Source organism: Thalia democratica, chromosome 1 (genome assembly GCF_965202585.1).
Source record: "Thalia democratica chromosome 1, ktThaDemo2.hap1.1, whole genome shotgun sequence".
In the NCBI taxonomy this organism is placed as follows: Eukaryota; Metazoa; Chordata; class Thaliacea; order Salpida; family Salpidae; genus Thalia; species Thalia democratica.
The window spans coordinates 65,900,204-65,920,226 of NC_139165.1; the positions used below are offsets into that span (position 1 = coordinate 65,900,204).

The window sequence follows — 20,023 nt, forward strand, 5'->3', positions numbered from 1 at the left end:
AAAAAATGTTGTTATAATTAATATTTTTCCTATATATCACGTAATCTTGATTTTGTCATGATATTTTTAGGTATTTTAACATATCTTCTTTCAGTTTTTGACTTATACTACTTTTTCAGTCTTATAAGCTCAGACAAGTTTGATCTATTACAGGCTAGTTATTGGTTACACATGCTAGACTTGTTTAAAAGAGTGGCAACTGTGATTAATATCTTAAGCCAAAAGCAGTGTATTTTAACATCCTAAAAATTTGTACACAGCGAATACTGATAAAAACTTTGTGTACAGTAGATAATTCAATTATTAATTTTACTATACAGGATGGCCTGGAATACTGGAAAAACCTGGAATTTGACAATTTAGGCAAAAAAAACATGGAATTTTAAACAATATTTACATGTTAAGTAGTAAAGTTCCGATTTGACACAAAACATTTATCATATACATAATTTTTTTTGTCATCATCAAAATTTTTTTTAATTTAAAAACATATTTAATATGGGTAGCTGTCTAATTTGCACAAGCATATAAAATTGCATGAGGGAACAAAATTGCACAAGTGCACAAAATTGCACAAAGACACTTTTACATAAAAACTAATTTGCACAAGGGCATGAAATTGCATGAAGATAAAACTGCACAAAGATACTTTTGCACAAAGAGTTACTTTTGCACAAAGACACATTTGCACGAGCAGACAATTTTGCCTGGAGACATTTTTGCATGGATTAAATTTTTATTTTTTATTTCTGTATTAATTTTATTATATATTTTTTTTAATTTAGTTTTTTTACTATCACTGTTACCCCGAACCCTTACCCTTGGTCGGTAAGTTGTTATATTTTTTAGTTTATTTATTTATTTTTTTTACTATCACTGTTGCCCCTTACCCTCAGTCAGTAACTTTTTTAAAATATATCTTTTTTCTAAATAATAATTTTTCTTATTTATTTTTATACTTTTACTATCACTGTTACCCCTAACCCTTATCCTCGGTCAGTAACTTATTTATTTTAATAACATTTTTAAAATTTTTCCTTAAAAAGAACTTTTCCTTATAAATTTTATTTTTTTATTTTTATTTTTACTATCACTATTACCCCTAATCCTTACCCTTGGTTGGTAGCTTTTTTTTGTTAAATAATTTTTTCTGTTTTTTATTTTTATTTTTTCTGTAATTTTTTACTCTTGTGCAAAATTGACCCTTGGTGCATAATCATCTTGATGCAAATTTGGCTTTGTGCAAATTTGGCTATGTACAATTTGGCTTTGTGCAATTTAGTAATGCATTTTTGTCTTTGTGAAAATTAGACTGGTTTCCATTTAATATAGCTTTACAGTATAATTTCAATGTTGTTATACTCTGAACACATTTTTTTTTACCTTAAACTTAATTTTAAACTAAAAATAGACTCAAAAACATGTACTTTTAAAAACCAGGAAGAAATTTTGAAAACATGGAGAAAATTTTGAAAATAAACCAGTGGCAACCCTGTATAAAGTATTCAGCTTTCTAACCATATTAATTAATATGACATATTATCTCTGTTTTTTTCTAGATATTAGTTATTTTTATTATTATGATTTTTTAAGTATTCAAGCTTAATAACTGTGATTAAAAAATATTGTTTATATTTTTATAAGTTTAGGCTAACTCAAGCTATTTGATGTAACTCAGGCTAATGTTTATGTTTTAAGAAATGATTTAACTTAGTTATTAAGGCCATAGGCAGAGTTGCTAAAAAACTCAAAACCTGGAATTTGACAATTTAGACTAAAAAACCTGGAATTTTGAACAAAAATCTCTAATTAAGCCTTGAAAAACCTAGAACTTTAAACAATTCTTACATGTTAAGTACAAGGTTGCCACTTTACGTGGAAACCTGAAAAAACTTTGAATTTTTAACAATTTTACATGTTAAGTAGAAAAATTTTGATTTGAGGCTAAAAATCTACCATATATATAAAGAAATATTTGTTATTATCAAAATTTTTGTTATTAAAAAACACATTTAAAGTAGCTTTACAGTATCTTTTCAATGTTTTTATACCATTTAACAAAGTTTTTTACCTTAAACTTAATTTTAAACTAAAAATAGACCTAAAGATGTGTTCTTTTAAAAACCTGGAGGAAATTTTGAAAACCTATAGAAAATTTGCCAAAAACCTTAAAACTACATGACAAAAATCAAAGTCAATTTTAGATACAAATGATCAAAGTTGGTGAGTTAATTAAGTTCCCTGTAGAAATATTTAACTTCAAAGAAGAAAAAAGGCTATTTTGAAAATTATTTCTTTTTTATAAGCAACCTCTTTAAATTTTTATAGTTGGTTTATCACTAATAATTTAGTTTTTTACCCAATAAAAACTTTTTAAGGGCATATGGGGTTAAGGCAGTTAAAAAAAAATCTTTGAGATATTGTCACTCTGTAAAAATTTTTCTAAAACAAACATCCCTGTAATTTTCTCATTTTCACTTTTCTTGGAAATTTAAAGATATACAAAAAGTATTTTCTTAATTTTTGAGCTAGAGATCTTAAATTTACAGAAATATTCCATTTATTCCTAACCTTCCTACCATACTTGTTAAAACAAGTTGCTTTAATCACTCAAGTGTGAAGTTTTAATTAAATAAAGGTGACATTTGAAATTTTTCTTCAAAACTCAATCACCATAACAACACAAGCATTTGACAACTCTGCTTCCAACCCCAGTTACAGTAAATACTTAAGCTTTCCTTTAAATCATAAAATTTAAGAGTTTTTGTTAATTAAAAAGTGTCTTGACTACATTATAAGTATGAAGCAAGTAAACTTGTATTTTGTTTTCACAGTTAAAGAGAAATTAATAGAATAAATTTTTTCAAATGTTTACAATATCAATAAAAAAGCTGTAAAGATCTTTTCCCTGATAATGTTTAAGATTATGATAAAAAATCCTGTGAAATGATATTAGTACACAAATAAAGTTGCTGAAGTGTTTTAAAATATAGCTGGCATTTAAAGTTTTAATGTAAAATATGGGTAAGGAGTACAGCTTGTTTTTTCTTTGAAATATTGTGAAATTCACATCTAACATATTTTTCGGATGTGTTTTGGTTTCATTAAGAAGAATTAAGAAAAAAAAAAATCTGAAATGACAAAAAAAATTTTTGCATTCCAAAAAACTTATTTGAAAATCACAAATTTTTGACTTAAACAATACTAAAGTCACTTATACATGTCCTTGACTTATGATTTATATCTTAAATGAAAGCTTATAATTATAGACATACATTTAAAGACATTTCAACTGCTTTTGATGTATTATAATATCATAATTATACAAAATATACAAATTTTGTCTGTTAAGATGTACATTTTCTACTATAAGAATCAAATTCTCATGCTGTTTTTACATTTAGTTTCTTTAGTTTTGAATTTCAAAAGTATGGATTAAGTTAACCAGAAAGATATTACTAATTTAATGTCAAATCAATTGCGTGTTGATATAGTCTAGATATAAAATACATTTTAAATATTAAATACATTTTAAATCACTTTCAGTTATTAGATGTTTTGATTATTGAGAGTACCTGACTAAGAATAAGAGGTTTAGACCTATACATTATAAAAATGATATGTAAATTTATGAAAATTAGTGTAATTTTATTGTATAAGTATGAAAAGTTTTTATTTAATAAAATAATAATTATTTATATATATTTGGTTTTTTTCTTAAGTTAGGTTTAAGTATGTCATTGTTTTCACATTACTTTAGTTTTAATTTTAAGATATTTTACATTTAAACTAATGAAGACTTAATTTGTAAGTTAAAAAAAAATGTTTTAGTTCTCTAATTTAAAAGCTTTGTATCAAATCCTATTTAGTTTGAAACTCATAACAATCTGTTATTATATTTATATAAATGCTATTTACAAGACTTAGAGCTTAGCAAGGTATAACCCAGGATTTCCCAACCTTTTTTTCAAAAGGCTCCCTTTAAAGCAATAAAAAAAGTTAAGGCCCCACTAACGAGATTTCTCAAAAAACTACCAGTCTAATCGCCTAAGCCCATTTTTTGACTATTCTTCATCAACTCCAGAATATCTAGTGTAGGTTTAAAATTATGACTTTGTGGCCCCTTAACTAATCATGTCTTCCTAAATTTCTGTAATGGCTCTAATAGGAGCAACTGAGACCAGTTCTGGTATAAACATTTATCTATTTAGTATATAAAATCTTATACCATGATAAAAGCTATTTTTTTGGTACGCACCCCGCCTTAAGTACGCACTTATCCAGAAAGACAAAAAAAAATTCTAAATTTTATATATATTTTTTATAATTTTTTTTTATATTTATATCAAATTTAAATAAACAAATAACCTGAATAATTGCTTTCACAGGTTTCTCTAACCTTTCAAACTTAGTTAATCGTTTTTTAGTAGCTGACATAACTCAATGCTCTTAAAAATATCTGAAAAGTATTTAATATAAACAAGAAAAATAAAAGTTTTAAAAATACAATCAAACCTACATTTTTAACTGTGCCGTTATATGTACAATTTATTTATCAAAATAAAGGATGTTATATTAGAACTTCTAAGAAATTCAATTTTTTTTGCCTAAATTTTCAATTATCAAGTTTTTCCTGATTATTTTATGTTTCCAGGTAGAATGGCCAACCTGCTGAGTTAGCCTGAGACTTTCACAACTTTTAAACTAGGGTGAATAATCCTGAGAAGTCTAAGTGGCCTGAGGTAGTAACAGTCCTGTTTTCAAGTGTTAATAAACTAAATACTTATGTAGTGGTTGAAGAAAAGTGAAAAGACTGACATTGACTTTCTATATTAAATGTATTTATTAATAATGTAGAAACTTTTTATAGAAAAAATAAATCATTTTAAAATCTATTAAAAAATTTGGCAGATTATAATTTTTTATTAAATGTTATTTTAAATAAAAAGACTTGTTTATTGGCTTAATTATTTGGTGGCTAGTTGTAAGAAAGAAAACAAACAACTAAATTTCATGTTATACCATGTCGTCTAAAAGTACACACTACCAGTGCTAAGTACACACTTGTTGGTCGGGTTCAACTTGCGTACTTAAGCGGTAGTCTACTGTATTTTATATCTTTGTCAACATGAAATTGAAATGATATTACACTAGTAATATTTTTCTGTTTAACTGAGTCCACAATTTTGACATTAGAAATCAAAGAAACTAAAATAGAAAATAGCTCAATATTTTTCTTTTTATATTAGAAAAAAGTACAATTTTACACACAAAATTTGCATATTTTTTGTAATTATGACATCATACAGGGTTGCCACAAAACTTATAATCCTCAAAAAACCTGAAGTTTTACAATCTAGTCTAAAAAAAACTTGGAAAAACCTGGAATTTAAGCCATATTTACATGCTAAGTAATAACATTTTTATTTGACACTAAAATCTGTCATATAAATAAAAAAGTTTTGTCATTATCAAATTAAAAAAAAAAGTAGCTTTTTAGTAGCTTTGCAGTACATTTCAATGTTGTTATATCATTTAACACAGTTTTCAACTTTATACTTAATATTAAACTAAAAATAAACCTAAAAACAAGTACTTTTCAAAACCTGTAGGAAATTTTGAAAACATGGAGAAAATTTGTCAAAAATCAGTGGCAACCCTGAAATATTTTTTTAAGGATTAGTTGTCTAACAGTTGTATGATATATACATTAAAATTTGTTAACAACTAAATAATAGAACAAAACTTATTTTGCATTAATTTAAACTTGTTTTTAAAATGTTTTTTTTTTTCAACACAAAATCTTTTATATGCATATTAAGGTGCATCTGTTGCCCTTTAAAAATTAAATTTTTGAAATTTTGCTTAGTCCATTTTTTGCAGGTGAGAAATCATATAAATAGACAGCACAAAAAGATATTAGCTTGCCAGCTTTAAACCTTTTGAAACTTTGCTTCATATCAGTATTTTTGGAAAATGTTAATTATAATTTTTTTTTTACTTTTTTAAAATTGTGTTATTAAATAACTTTTAGAATATATTAAAGGCATTTGATCTTATTTTATATAGTTTTTACTAAGCTACAAGATGCTTTTACAAATTTCAAAAATTCAAAATAATTTTTGAGATACAGCCAGTCAAAGTCAGAGGCAACAATAGGTTCCCTGTTAGAGGCGGAAACTAAAATGGCAGATAAATTAAAAAAAATATTTTCTTACTTTTTCATCATACTGAACTAATTTGATCGTAAATATTTTAAAATTAGACCCCCTGCCTTTGTTCTGAAATTTGTTATATGCTGAAAGTTAAAGTTATTATAAATTAATGCTTTAAGTTTAATTTAAAAGTGATTATTTTATTATATAATTATATATTGAATTTTAATGTATTTTAAGTTAAGAATAAATTAAAAATTTAAATTAATTATGTTTTTACAGACATCATAATGAGTAAGATTTGTACATCTACAAATGTATCAGAAGATAATATAAATTTTGTTAGTAATGCACAAGAGCTGTATGAAAATAAAGTAGAAACAAGTGAGATAAGTAAATTTGAAGTATCCGGTAGTGAAAGGTTGAAACATAATTCAAGCAATTTCCATGAATTAAAAAAGTCATTTTTAGAAGATAGTGATGATGAAGATAGTGAAGAAGAATTAAAAATAAAAAAGAAGTCAAACAATATCACAATAGATGACAGTGATGAAGAAGACAGTGAAGATGTTGTGAGAATTAAAAGGAAAGTGAAAAATGTTATTCTAGATGATGACAGTGATAATGAAAATGACAGGTCAACAGTTATTGAAAACTATACTACTGCCAGTGACAAGGAAGATGATGAGATAGATATTGAAGATCCTGATGAAAGCTTGCTTGACCAAGATAAAGAAAATATCATTGATGATGACTCTGACATGAGTTCATCTCCTCCTTCTGATTGTGAGGAAGAAAATGATCTTGAAGATAGTGAAACTGGTGATGGTGATGATAGTGTTAGAATATATCGTAGTGGAGATACATCTCATCATGATGGTGGTAGTTTTGCAGCAGAAGAAGCAGAAATGAAATTACTTAGTAAGAAACAAAAACAAAGTAACAAACGAAGTAAGCAAAGTGAAACTTTGATGAATTTGAAAAGTGAAACACAGAGAATGATAAGAGAGTCAAAAGTTAACTTACCATATCATACACCTGAGCCAGTTGGGCTGTCAGACTATTTGAAAAGTAGAAAAAAAGTAAAAGAAGAAATTGTCAACTTTTCAAGCAAAGAGTCTGATAAAGTAAAAAAACATAGATCAAAAATGATGAGCTTACTGGAAAAAAAGTTAGGAAAGCCTGTTCCTAAATTAAGTAATGACTTCCGTGAAGTTTTAACTGTTGAAAGAAAAATAAATCAATCAGTTGAATTGGAACCTAAAAAGTTAAATTTGAAAGTTCTAAATTTTAAACAAAGACTCATACCGCGAAAAGATAAAAAGATAGAATCTGATAAGTCTATATTTGACAGAAAAATGCTGAAGGAGAAACTTAAGGCTAGTATGCGAGTAAACAGAGAGCAAGAGCGCCTTAGAAAAGAAGAAGAAAGAAAAATAGACAATGAAGAGATTGCTGATGAGGATGGTTACGATGAAGAAGAAGCTGAATTGACTGATGATGAAAGTGTTCAAGATGACATTAATGAGCATGATAAATATAAAGATATTGCTACAGGTAATTTACACAAAGAAGAAATACTTTCTGTAGATTGCTCAGAAGGTGATGAAGAAGATGGTGTTGGTGTAAAAGAGTCTTTAAACACTTCTAATGTAAGTGATGAAGAAGCTTCTTTTAGAACTACTGTACTAAATAGTACACTTGATTGTGCAAATGATTTTAATGAAAATCTGAATGATTCAAGATCACAAAGCCTTTTCAAAGATAAAAATTTATCAGATTTAGAAATGGAACTACCACCAAATCATGAAGTTCTATCATCACCCAAGTCAGTTCACAATACAAGTGGGTGTAGTTTTTTTAATACATCTTTTCCAGCAGAAAGTCACGTGTTTAATTCTGAAATTTCTAATTGTTCAGAAATTGCAACATTTGATCAGTCTCCTGAGAAAAAACAAGAAAATTTAATAGATTTAGTGTTGGAGGCAGAAAGTGATAATGCTAATGATGGGACAGAAATAGGATCATCTTTTTTGAATTTTCTTTCTCATAACTTTACTGCAACAGATAATCCTAAAAACAAAAACAATACTCATAGTGAATTAATTAATGAAGCTCAAAGTAGTCCTTGGATTAGTAGTCAAGATCCTAAATATGAAAATGCAGACAGAGAATCTTCAGATGATGAGGATGAAGCTATTATAATTAGAAAGAAAAAACATTCTCAAAATGTATCAAAAAAAATATTGGTTGAAAACAAACAGTCAGAAGAAATTAGGGAAGACAGTGAAGAAATACCCATTATTGAGAATTACCTTGATGAAGAAGCAGAACTTTCAGGAGATGATGCTGGTGAGGGAGATGAGTTTGACGAGGGCAAAGACAATGACTATTATGAAGATGATGGGGTTGACGAGGAGCTGCCTGACCAGGACGAGCTGAAAAATCAAGTAAACAGAGTTCATCAAAGACAGCTGTTGGATGAGGACAGGCGCGAGATAGAGCTTCTGCAGGAAGCATTTGTAGAAGATAACCCGTTCAACAACAGAAAACGTCGTTTTAGATGGAAAAATATCAATGACAGAGGTTTTACTCAAAATATCATCAATGATGCGGATAACAGTGATGGGGATGATGTTTTAGAAGACCACCTTGTGGATGAAGAAAGTCAGTGGCGCAGTGAAAGACTTCAAAGAGAGGAATTTTTAGCTAACCTGTCTAATAAAGAAGACTTTTGTGATGAAGATTCTCAGTTGTTGAAGATAGGCAGATTAGCTGTTGAAAATTCAAAATCTCGTTTTAGTAGCAACTCAAGGCTGTCTGCCAAAGAAATGATTCATTCAGCAAGCAACTCAAGCTGTCGTTTTCAACCACCTGTAGATTCGTTTTTAAAACGTGGTAATGATTATCATTCTAAAATTTTAAAAATAGCAGACATGAAATCCACAAAAAGTGCAGTTAACTCTGAGAAAATGGTATTTAAAAAGGCAGAAAAGTCTGATATAAACCAAACTGAACAAATAGCTAAAAAGCGTCATAGTCTGTCATCATCTGGTCTAGTAATAAAAAAACCTAAAAAGACCTTTGAAATTGACATCAATGACAACTCTAACAGTGTCTTTGATTTATTTTGATAAAGACTATGATACAATTAGTATTTTTTTTATATGGTTGAACTAACATTGAATGTGAAAGCTAAATATACAATTTACTTAAACAAAGTTTTTATATAGCTCCAATCATAATAATTACTATTTTTATACAAGTTATTTTTCGATAAATGTATATACTATGTATTATATATGTAATTAACAATTTTATCAAGTATAAAGATGTTTTATATATGTATTAAGTGAAAATTAAAAGTATAACATTGTTAGCAATGAAATAAGAGTCTTTATTTTTGTAATTACATATCTATGAGCTCTAATTTAAACAGTTTTTAAGATTTTAGAAATAAATACTATTTAAGTAATTTTGTAAAAAAATAGAATTTTTTTTTTGCTCTACAATTTTTAGAAATGTACATATATATATATGTATAGGTTTGCTGTATAAACTTATTTATGCTGTTTACATAAAAATTGAAATCTTTATGTCTTTTTTATACAATTGGTGTTTTAAGTAATTTTGTTTTTAATATATCTTCATTTTAAGTGTTTTTAAAGCTAAAAGTAATACTAATATTGTTTATTCAAGTTGTTTTTTTTATACAGAAATTCTAAATAAGATAAACCATTTAAAACATGTAGCTTTTTGATTAAATTCTAATTTATTCATTATATTTTAAACTACTCAATTTATATAATTTTTTTGTTTATGTATTTTTCATTTCAGATCTAACTAAAAATATGAAAAATCTCATACTATCATCTAGATCAGATCACAGTCTTGAAGCTACGTTTGAAAATTTAAAGGACAAAGCTAAGTATATTTGTACAAGCAAAGCTTATTCTAAATTTGGAAATCAAAATGTTTATTTAGCTAGTGAAAACTGTATTGTATGCCTCAATGGAAAAAGACAAATATGGTCACAGCCTATCGACAAAGAAGAATCAACCAGCTTAACAGGTCTGCATTTCTGTGATATCAACCGCAAAGTGTACGCTTCATTTAGCAATGGAAGCATATTTACTTATGGCGAAATGGATGGTGTAGTTGAAGAAGAGGCTGCAATAGGTGCATGCATCACTTCAATGGCATGGAGTCCTGATGATGAAATTGTTTTGTTAGCCACCGACTTGAACATGATAGTGGCATTAACTCAAGGCATGGATAAAATTGATGACATTGAAGTTAACCAAGAAGGATTTGGTGATCAAGAGTTCATTAATGTTGGCTGGGGTAAAAAGGAAACCCAGTTTCAAGGAAAAAGGGGTAAAATTGTAAAAGGTATGTAAGTTTTACATTACTTTTGTTAATATAGTTTTTCTAACCTAAGACAACTTAAAAATAATAGTTAGACTGTAAAGCATTTACGAAATGAGTTTTTAAAAAGTTACTTTTGATTTGTAGAATTTTCTGTTTTTCCTTCTTCAGCTAACAACAAAATAGTTTTGCTAGCTGTGATATAAACTCCTATATGTAATGTTTGAGATGTTTTTAATTTTTTACTTTTCCTTAAAATTTCAATGTTGTCTAAATTTTGCAATGAAAATTTTAAATATTAATATAATAACTTTAATGTAATCAACTTTTTTTTTCACAAAAATAAATGTTTACTAATGTAAGTGCTTAAGATACGAACCATTAGTCCCTATTTAAGAAACACCAAATTTTCATTTATTTTTAAAGATATAATCCTTGCAAAAAAGTTTCTATACAAGGTAAATTTGTATAATTCTTGTTATCTACTTTTGTAAATTTTTCTAATAGTTGTGAATATAACCTAAAAAACTTATTATTTTAGTCCAAAACTTTTTTTAATCAGTTGAAGTTCAAAATCATCAAAAACTTTTTGTAAAAACATTACGAGCATTAACTCAGCTCAATTAGCATTTTTTTGCAATTTAAAAAAAAATTCCAAAATTTAGATCCACTTATTTTCCTTATCTTTAAAACTAACTAAAAAAATCCATTTGTTTGATTTTTTGAGTGGGGCCCCTTAAAAAAATGTTTTTTTTTGTTTATTGTTACTCCGGCTGATGTTTTAGCCAGAAATATTTTTGTTATTGATATTCTTACTCTGCTGTCTTTTCAAGGTTTTTTTTCTAATATTTTATTCATATATACCAGGCACGTAGCTTGGTACAAATTTGCAGAAACGTATACTTATGTGCGAAACAACTTGCTTTTATTTCAGCTTGAAAAGACTCTGCTTTCTTTAGTATTCATTTATACTTAGTTATGCACTCCTGAGAGATGATTTTGACATATATATACTCTTTAGCACTTTAGTGTCGTAAAAACTAAACGAGTTAAAAACATCTAAATTGTATCATTTAGCGCATTAAAGATTTAATTTGTCAAAAAGCTGCATTGCAAAATTGATTGTAATGGAAGCTGTAGCTTTTTCTTTAAAATCATATAATTTTATATTACAAAAATTTGCATAATTTATTTTGTATCTATTGACTACATTAAATGTTTGATTTAGAAAACAGTATAAATGTTTTTGATTCAAATTGTGATTTTCTTATACTTATTGTCAATGAAAGTTTTATGGGTTTATACAAGTGGCAACACTTAAAGAGTCATAGGGGGTTTGGAGTAAAATAAATTGTCTTGTACACAGTTATCATTCATACTTCTCCATTTTTGAAGTATTTACATAACTGCATATTTTTATATTAAACTAAATAACATTAGAGGTAGTTTAAATTGCTGTTTTACCGCCAGGACGTTATCACGCGTCATTTTAGATGTTTAAATTTTGCAGATTCGTAACTTTTTGAGCTAGCTACGTCCCTGATATATACAAAATATGCCCGATTGTAAATTTCAAAGACCCTCAATTTTTTATCGGTCAATGTAACAAAAAAAAATTTCAGTTTTTTTTATACACTTAATTATGACTATTTTAAATTGTTTACGCTTTTTTTTAATCTAAACTGTTTTTATGTAAGACCTATGCACGTTTTACCAAAATTATCATTTTATGAACATAAAATCCCTCTTAAAAGAAGTACTATAAAAATACATAAATATTTTAATTTTTGCTACAGTGATTATTAGAAAATTGAGGGTCTTTGAAACAGGGTTGCCACTCGATCAGGAAAAGTCAGGAAATCAGGAAAAGTCAGGAAAAATTAAAAAAAAGGACAAAAGTCAGGAAAAGTCAGGAAAAAATGGGGGGTTTTGAAAAAAAGTCATCAAAAGTCAGGAAATTTGATAAAATTTAAAAAAAAGTCAGATTTTATCAGTTTCAATTTACAAAATTCCTTGTTTTCCAAAGCCTTCATATGGTAAAAACTAATTAAAAGTCCTTTAAAGTCAGAAAAAAGTTCCAAAATTTTCCTAGAAATTTACAAAAATATTTACTTTTATTTCCAATGCCTTCACCTGGTATAAATTAGTAAAATATTCTTTATAAAACTGCAAAAATTTTCTATTAGCATATTGAACAAGTACCCTACTTGAACAAGCAGATTTTGTAAGCTTTTAGTATCGATGACCTGTAGCAAGGACACTTCCATAGTGAAACTGTGATATATACACAGAAGTTTATCTAGCATAATTTTATAATCAAAGTGTTTTTTGTTAAAATAATTGAGTTCTTTATAACTAAGCAGTTAGTTTAGTATTTTATGTAACAGGTTAATGTGTATACTTAAGGCCATAGGGGGGGGGTAGGCTATGTTTTTTACAAGTTGATCTTATTTTATAGAGTTTTTACTAAGCTTCAAGTTGCTTTTTAGCGTTTTTAAAAATTCGAATTAGTTTTTGAGATATGACCGGCCAAAGTCGGGCCGCATAACAGGTTCCTTATGGGGAAGGAAAAACTAAAATGGCGAAAAAAGACTAATGCATTCAAAATCTATCTCCTCCTTCATTTTTTAAGCAATCTTCTTCAAACTTTCACAGTCTATTCTTTATACAATGACAAAAAAACGTTATTTGTGACTTTAAAAAACTTAAAGTAAAAATACATTTTTTTTGAAAAAAAAATTTTTTTTTGATAAAAAATAACTTTTTTTTTTTTTTTTGTCATAAAATTTTTATTTTTTAAAATTATTAAAATTCACAAATAACGTTTTTTTCTCATAATGTAAGGAACATTTCCTGAAAATTTGAAGAAGATTGCTTGAAAAATGAAGGAGAAGATAGATTTTAAAGCCCGTTTTTAAAAACTCGAGAAAAACGGCTTTAAAGTTACCCTTTATAAAGACAACCCTTTATATAACCGGTCATAAAAAAAAAGTTACTTAATATTTTTAAAATGTAAAAAAAACATCTGAAAGATTATGAAATTTACTATAATATAAGTCTATATGTTATTTTTGGTCAAAAAATGGCATCTACCCCCCCCCCCTATGGCCTTAACCTCTTTATAATTTTTTCAAAGTTGTTTAAAATTATAAATTAAGTTATATGAGAGGTATATGCCAAGATTAAGTTTACTTGTTATTTGTATTTTTGTAAAGTAACTTAAGTTTTCAAAGTAAATAAGAGTATATTTATTTGTTACAAATTTTATACTAAATGATAAGAGGAAATATTTTATACAACAGGTATATAGTTTACTTTTTTATGTCCTTTTTTACAGTTGCTTAAGTATATTCTTGTTTAAAAGATTTTTAATTAAAGGATTTCATAATAAATAGTTAAGGTAGTATTTTATTAAATTTAGTGAATAATTTATATAATTAAAACTGAATTAGAAAAGTCAGGAAAATTTTGGTAAAAAGTCAGGAAAAGTCAGGAAATTTTTCTCAGCTTGTTCAGTGGCAACCATTTTGAAATTTACAATCGGGTTTATTTGTATATATTAGTAAAATATTAGACATTTTGAAACAAAAGCCCTTGAAAACACAGCAAAGAAACAATTAAAAAAAAAAAAGATTATGGCTAAAACATCCGTCGGAGTAAAAATATCCAAAAAAAAAAATTTTTTTAAGGGGCCCCACTCAAAAAACAAAACCTCAATCAAATATATTTTTTCTAATTAAAAGCAAAGGAGCGTTCTCTAGAAACAAATCTTAGCTAGCTTTAAAGATAAAAAAAATAATTGAATCTAAAGTTTGAACAGTTTTAAAAAATTGCAAAAAAATGCTAATCGAGCTAAGTTAACGCTCGTAAAAACATTTGTTATATAAAATATCCATACTTAGTTAAAGTAAGACACAACTTTACCTATTATTTATTTTAACTTTTGAAGCAATTAAATCATTAAATCTGAACAGGTAAGGAAACAAAAGAGGAAACTCATGATTTGCTGGACACAGACTTGGAACTAAAGATGTCGTGGAAAAGAGACGGCCAGTATTTTCTTTGTAGCTTCATAAATGCTGATGGAAAGCGACAGTTTCGTGTGTGGGATCGTGATATGGAGCTCCAGTATACCAGTGAAATTTTGCCAGGCTTGGAAAGTTGTATTGCATGGAAACCTTCAGGAAGCTTTATTGCAGCACCCCAAAGAACTAAAACTTCATACAAAATGATTTTGTTTGAAATGAATGGCTTAAAATATTCTGAATTTGCTCTCCCGTTTGCAAAAGATGAAGTTTTTATTAAGGAAATGCAGTGGGACAAAAATTCTGAAGTGTTAATGATTTACTATGAAGCTTTTAACACAGAAGCAGTTGTTAAAAGCGGCATAATGTTGTGGACAGTTTCAAACTGCCATTGGATGTTGAAACAAAGTTTAAAATTTTCTTCTATTGTTTCTGCTAGAAATTTTCAAGTGTATCCTTGTTTAAATATAACTGTTGAAAACAAACTTCTAAGTTATTTTTTTGACTACACATTGTGCTCTAGTAATTCTCTTGATTATGATGACACACAACAAGATCCAAGCTACTTAGCAGTAATTGAAGGTAATAAAGTGAAGATGACACCTTTTTCATACGTTGGAATTCCTCCACCAATGTGCTGTTACGAAGTTGAATTGAAGAATGATGTTCAATGCGTCACATTTTGCCAAGAAAAAGGATACACTAGCAATATGGCTGTACTAACATGCAATGATGAAATATTTTTGTTTTCCCACAAAAACACTAATGTTTTTTTTGATGAAGTGAAGGTCAATCCTTCATTAATGGGTCCGAAGAAATTAATAACACTGCCTGGTTGTTATAAAAAACAACAAATATTAATATCTGAGTCTGATTTTAGTCATTTACCAGGAAGTGTTAGACAATTAAAATGGGTAACTCAAAATGTTTTTGTGGCAATAGTTAGTCAAGAAAATGAAGGTTTGTCACAAACTAACTTAGTGTGTTTTGAACTTTCTGATGAAAACTTCATAACAACATATCATACTGTTGATTTTGAAATTCAAAATATTTCTTGTTTAGTTTTGAAAGACAATGAAAAAACCCCTTACATTTTTTTGCATGGTTTGTATGACACCAGATTGTTTAATGTTTTCAATAAGCAAATCATAAACTACGAACTTAGTTTACTCAACATCGAAAACATTATTGATATCAAAATTTTAAAATTAAATGACTCGACTAAAGTAGATGATGTCAAAGTACTTACACTTGATGCACACCAAAACTTTTACATAAATGACCAAAATATTTGCAAGGAGTGCACCTCTTTTGTTGTTGGAACAGATTTTGTAATGTTAACAACATCATCTCATAAGCTACTCAGCATACCTGTATCAATTCTTGGTGAAAATGTGTTCACAGAACAGATAATACAACATCATTCATCTGAAAGGTCGCTTGAAAGAGGCTCGGTAATTGTGTCGCATCCTGCTCATACTACAAAACTAGTTCTGCAGCTTCCTCGGGGTAATCTTGAAATTATTCATCCAAGGTAGTTGTTTTGTATTAATTTTGGTGTTTTGTATAAGAAAATTTAGTTTTATTTGTATTTTTTTATAACGAAACTTTTTACTTGAAATAAAGATGATAACAATGGTATGTTTATAAACTGGTTAAAGAAATTAAATCGTGTTACAACGGAATTATTTATTTTCTGATGTTTTTCCAAATTTATGTAATCATTTGTCCTTTTCTGATGATTACAGTTCTGAAAAATTGTTTAATGAATACGTTGAATATAAAAACTTAACATTTTTAACATGTGTTTCATAACATTTAGTTTACTTAACGATCAATAGTTTTTCTTTTTAAACAGAGCTTTAGTTGTAAGCAAGATTCAAAGATTGCTGAACAAAAGAAAATATGGAGAAGCTTTTACATTAATGAGAAAGAATCGAATCAATTTAAATTTAATGTATGACCATGACCCACAGGGTCTTTTAGATAACTTGCCACTGTTTATTACAGAGGTTCATGCTTTGAAAGATGATTTTTTGAATCTTTTCCTTGCAGATTTGCGTGCTGAAGATTTTACCAAAACTATTTATAGTAAGTTTTACCGTGACAATCAAATAGTAAACGATACAAGCACTAAAGTTAGTGTTGTGTGCAACAGCATGATAGAATACTTAAAAGGACAGCAGCATCTCAGTAAAGTTCTGTTTCCTTACATCACTGCCCACGTGATGAAACCTAGCCGCGAAATAAAACAAGCTTTGGTTGTTGTACAAACTTTAAAGCGTTCTTCTGAAGAACACGAAAATCTTGTGAACAAGGCTTTGAAGTATTTGAGCATACTTGTTGACAGCAACACTCTCTTCAAGGAGTCTCTCGGAACCTACGATTTGCATTTGGCACTCATGGTAGCACAAGCTTCCAAGGAAGACCCTAAAGAATACATGCCTTTCCTCAACGAACTCCACGAAATGGAAGAAAACAAACGAATGTACAAGATTGACATGCACCTTAAGCTGTACTCAAAAGCACTTGTACATCTAGCTAATTGTCAGGATAAGTTTGATGAATGCATTTCTTTGATTACAGAGCACTGTTTGTACCGCGAAGCCTTGGAAATTTACAAGAATAGCTCAAACCACCAAGTAGTAGTTGAAACATATTCGGATTACTTAATCAGCGAGCGTAAGTACAAAGAAGCTGGTTTGCTTTTACAGCGAAGCGGACTTACACGCAAGGCCTACGAATGTTTTGTAAGATCAATTGACTGTTGGCAGGAAACTTTGAATGCGCTAAGGATTTTGAAAGTAGACTGTGAAATGTTTAAATCTACAGCAAAAAAGATTGCTTTTGAACTTTCCGATGAGGGTAAGCATATGGAGGCAGCAGATATATTTGAGAACGCACTGTCAATGAACGAAGAAGCGGTTAAAAGCTTGGTAAAAGGCTATCAATACGAAAAAGCTCTAAATGTCATATACAAACATGGACTTGATAATCTTATAGAAAGCTGTTTAAAGTCTGGGTTGGTTCAGAACTCAACCATGCTGACATCCACTCTGAATAATCAGCTTGACTCGCTTAATAGGTACAAAGATCGCTTGCTTGTCGTTCGAGAAAACAAAGTTAAAGCAGCTGAAGTAAGTTAATGGTTTTTATAACAAAATAAAAATAAGCTCTACTATTTATCAAGTATTTAAAAAAAAAGTATACTAAGCTTTATAAAACAAGTTTAACTTATAGTTAACTCATTATTTAACATTTTATTATTTGAACTTAGGAGCGGTTCGCGCAAGGTGACGGTTCAGATTTCCACTCAGACGTGGCATCAGACTTCGGATCGGTGACGACGGGCTCCTCGGGAAGCAGGTCGAGCAGGTACACTTCCGCTTCGAAGGCCACCACCGCAAGGAGACGTCGCAAGCAGCAGAAGAAAAAATTCTCGACCAAGCCAGGATCGAGGTTTGAGGAGGAAGGAATCCTGAACGCCATCCACGAGCTCTACTCGGATCTGAACAACAAACTGTGCAACGTGCCTTCGCTGATACGCAACTTGCACCTGCACTCGCTCGACTCCGAAGCCAAGATGCTTCAGCAAGCCACAGCGCAAACCACCAGGGCTTTCAAGCAGGCTTTGTCGGTGGTGTGGCCGACAACTGTGGCGGAGGAAGAGCAGCAGACGTGTGGAAATGCTGCGGAACACCCGCTCCTGAAGCTTTGCAAGAATGCGGAAACGCTGGAAGATGTAAGGATTTTCTTGCCTCCCAAAATAAACGTACCCAAGTTTGAAATGCACGTTTATAGCGGCTGAAATTTTTGATGAGCCTTAAGAATTTTTGTTCGAGCGACAGCCCACTACGTTAGATGTATTTTACTCTCACATAGACAATTATTTTAGAATATTTGTTTTTAATTTTAGTTGTATGGTTTTACTTATTGTGAGTTTAATTTTATCGTGTATTTAGAATATTTAAAATTAGGAGTTTAATACATTTTATTGTTTACTGAATTTATCACATCAAAACACATTATAAGTGTTAGTATTTGTTTTATTTTCAGTATGTTTTTATATAAAAATAAATTTTCGACGTGTTTGTTGCAATGATAACTTGGTGATAATTTTTTGTATAACTTATTATCATATCAAAACATATCATAACATACAAAATTATAAAGGAACCGTATCAGATATAGTGTTACATAATCTTTTTTAAAAATTATATCATGACAGGGGTCCACAAAACCTGTAATCTTGGAAAAAGCTGGAAGTTGAGAAATTATAAAAAACCCTGGATTTTAAACAATTTTTACACGTTTAGTAGTAAAATCTTGATTTGACACGAAAAGTATATCATATAAATAGACATTTTTTGTCATCACCAAAATATTTTTAATTAAAAACACATTAAAAGTAGTTTCTCAGTATATTTTTAATGTTGTTATACTACGTTACACATTTTTTTAACCTTAAACTTTTAACTAAAATAAACTGAAAAACTAGTAATTTAAAAAATCTGGAATAAATTTCTCAAAAATCAGTGACAACCCTGTTGTGAGTAAGTAGTACTGCCTATATATTTCTCAGTACGAGTTAAAAAAAGCAAAGTGTTACATATATAAAATTTACAACAACATATGTTTTTAATATAAAATTGTATTACCAAAAAATTTATACTACTGAACACAGAAACATGATATTTTTGCTATTTTTTCCTATACTAAAAAAGTTGCTTCGTTAAAAGAAAAAATTCTACAAACTTTGATAATAATAAGAACAAAAGAATCTTATTTTTTGCAATAGATTCGTTTAATGAACCTTAAATTAAGTTCATACTTAACTTTATTATAAAATAGAGTTGAAAATTTAAACGGTTGCCATTCATTCCGGGAAATTGTCTAACTCCCGCTATGTTGAATTTAGTTAACTTTGACAAGTTAAAAATTTGTGAAAATAATTTAAATTTGTTTAAGTGTTTAAACATTCTCTTATTTCGCTGAGTTTTTCTGTAATTTAATTTTTGTTTTATTATCTTCAGTAAGCGATTTTATTTATAACAAAACTATTCTTTTAAAAGCTAATAACAAAGTCATTTGTGAAAGTTTTATGCATGGTTCCTGCTCCTAAAAAATTAGAGAAACTAGACTTTTCATCAAAATACAGAAATTAAGCCTTTTATATATAATTGTTTTCTATAGGTTTTATATATTTCTATACGATTTCTATAAATTAATAAATAATACGTACCATGCTTTTTTTAAACTTGATTTATCTTTTAACGTTTTTTATGAAAAATTATTTAGATTAGTACATAACATGCAACTAACGATAAAAAGAAAGCCTATCTTTGATGTATTATCTTAAGTTAGTATTTAACATTTGTTTTATAAAGTCATTGAAAATTAAGGTTTTTTTTTATTTTTTTAAGTATTAATGACTAACAAACATTTTGTTTAAAACAATTGATATATACCGTGCAG

The 20,023-nt window shown here is 28.3% G+C and overlaps 2 protein-coding genes across 2 annotated transcripts; both read left to right on the forward strand.

The window, feature by feature from the left end:
- The first annotated feature begins 6,445 nt into the window (after nucleotides 1-6,445).
- On the forward strand, nucleotides 6,446-9,505 carry LOC145849341 (uncharacterized). Its single transcript, XM_082954464.1, has one exon. It carries the CDS (start codon nucleotides 6,446-6,448, stop codon nucleotides 9,287-9,289), a length of 2,844 nt encoding a protein of 947 aa, XP_082810590.1. The 3' UTR covers nucleotides 9,290-9,505.
- A 512-nt stretch (nucleotides 9,506-10,017) lies between these two features.
- LOC145835626 (elongator complex protein 1-like) lies at nucleotides 10,018-18,420 on the forward strand. Its single transcript, XM_082943341.1, has 4 exons — nucleotides 10,018-10,547; nucleotides 14,498-16,082; nucleotides 16,407-17,685; nucleotides 17,826-18,420. Exons 1-4 carry the CDS (start codon nucleotides 10,301-10,303, stop codon nucleotides 18,354-18,356), a joined length of 3,642 nt encoding a protein of 1,213 aa, XP_082799467.1. The 5' UTR covers nucleotides 10,018-10,300; the 3' UTR covers nucleotides 18,357-18,420.
- Nucleotides 18,421-20,023: the final 1,603 nt, after the last annotated feature.

Excerpts from the sequence above, each read along its gene's own strand:
- LOC145835626 (XM_082943341.1), top strand. The coding sequence starts at position 10,301 with ATGGATGGTGTAGTTGAAGAAGAGGCTGCAATAGGTGCATGCATCACT. Across the intron at positions 16,083-16,406 it reads CTTGAAATTATTCATCCAAG|AGCTTTAGTTGTAAGCAAGA; the intron begins GTAGTTGTTTTG and ends CTTTTTAAACAG. Across the intron at positions 17,686-17,825 it reads ACAAAGTTAAAGCAGCTGAA|GAGCGGTTCGCGCAAGGTGA; the intron begins GTAAGTTAATGG and ends ATTTGAACTTAG.
- LOC145849341 (XM_082954464.1), top strand. The coding sequence starts at position 6,446 with ATGAGTAAGATTTGTACATCTACAAATGTATCAGAAGATAATATAAAT.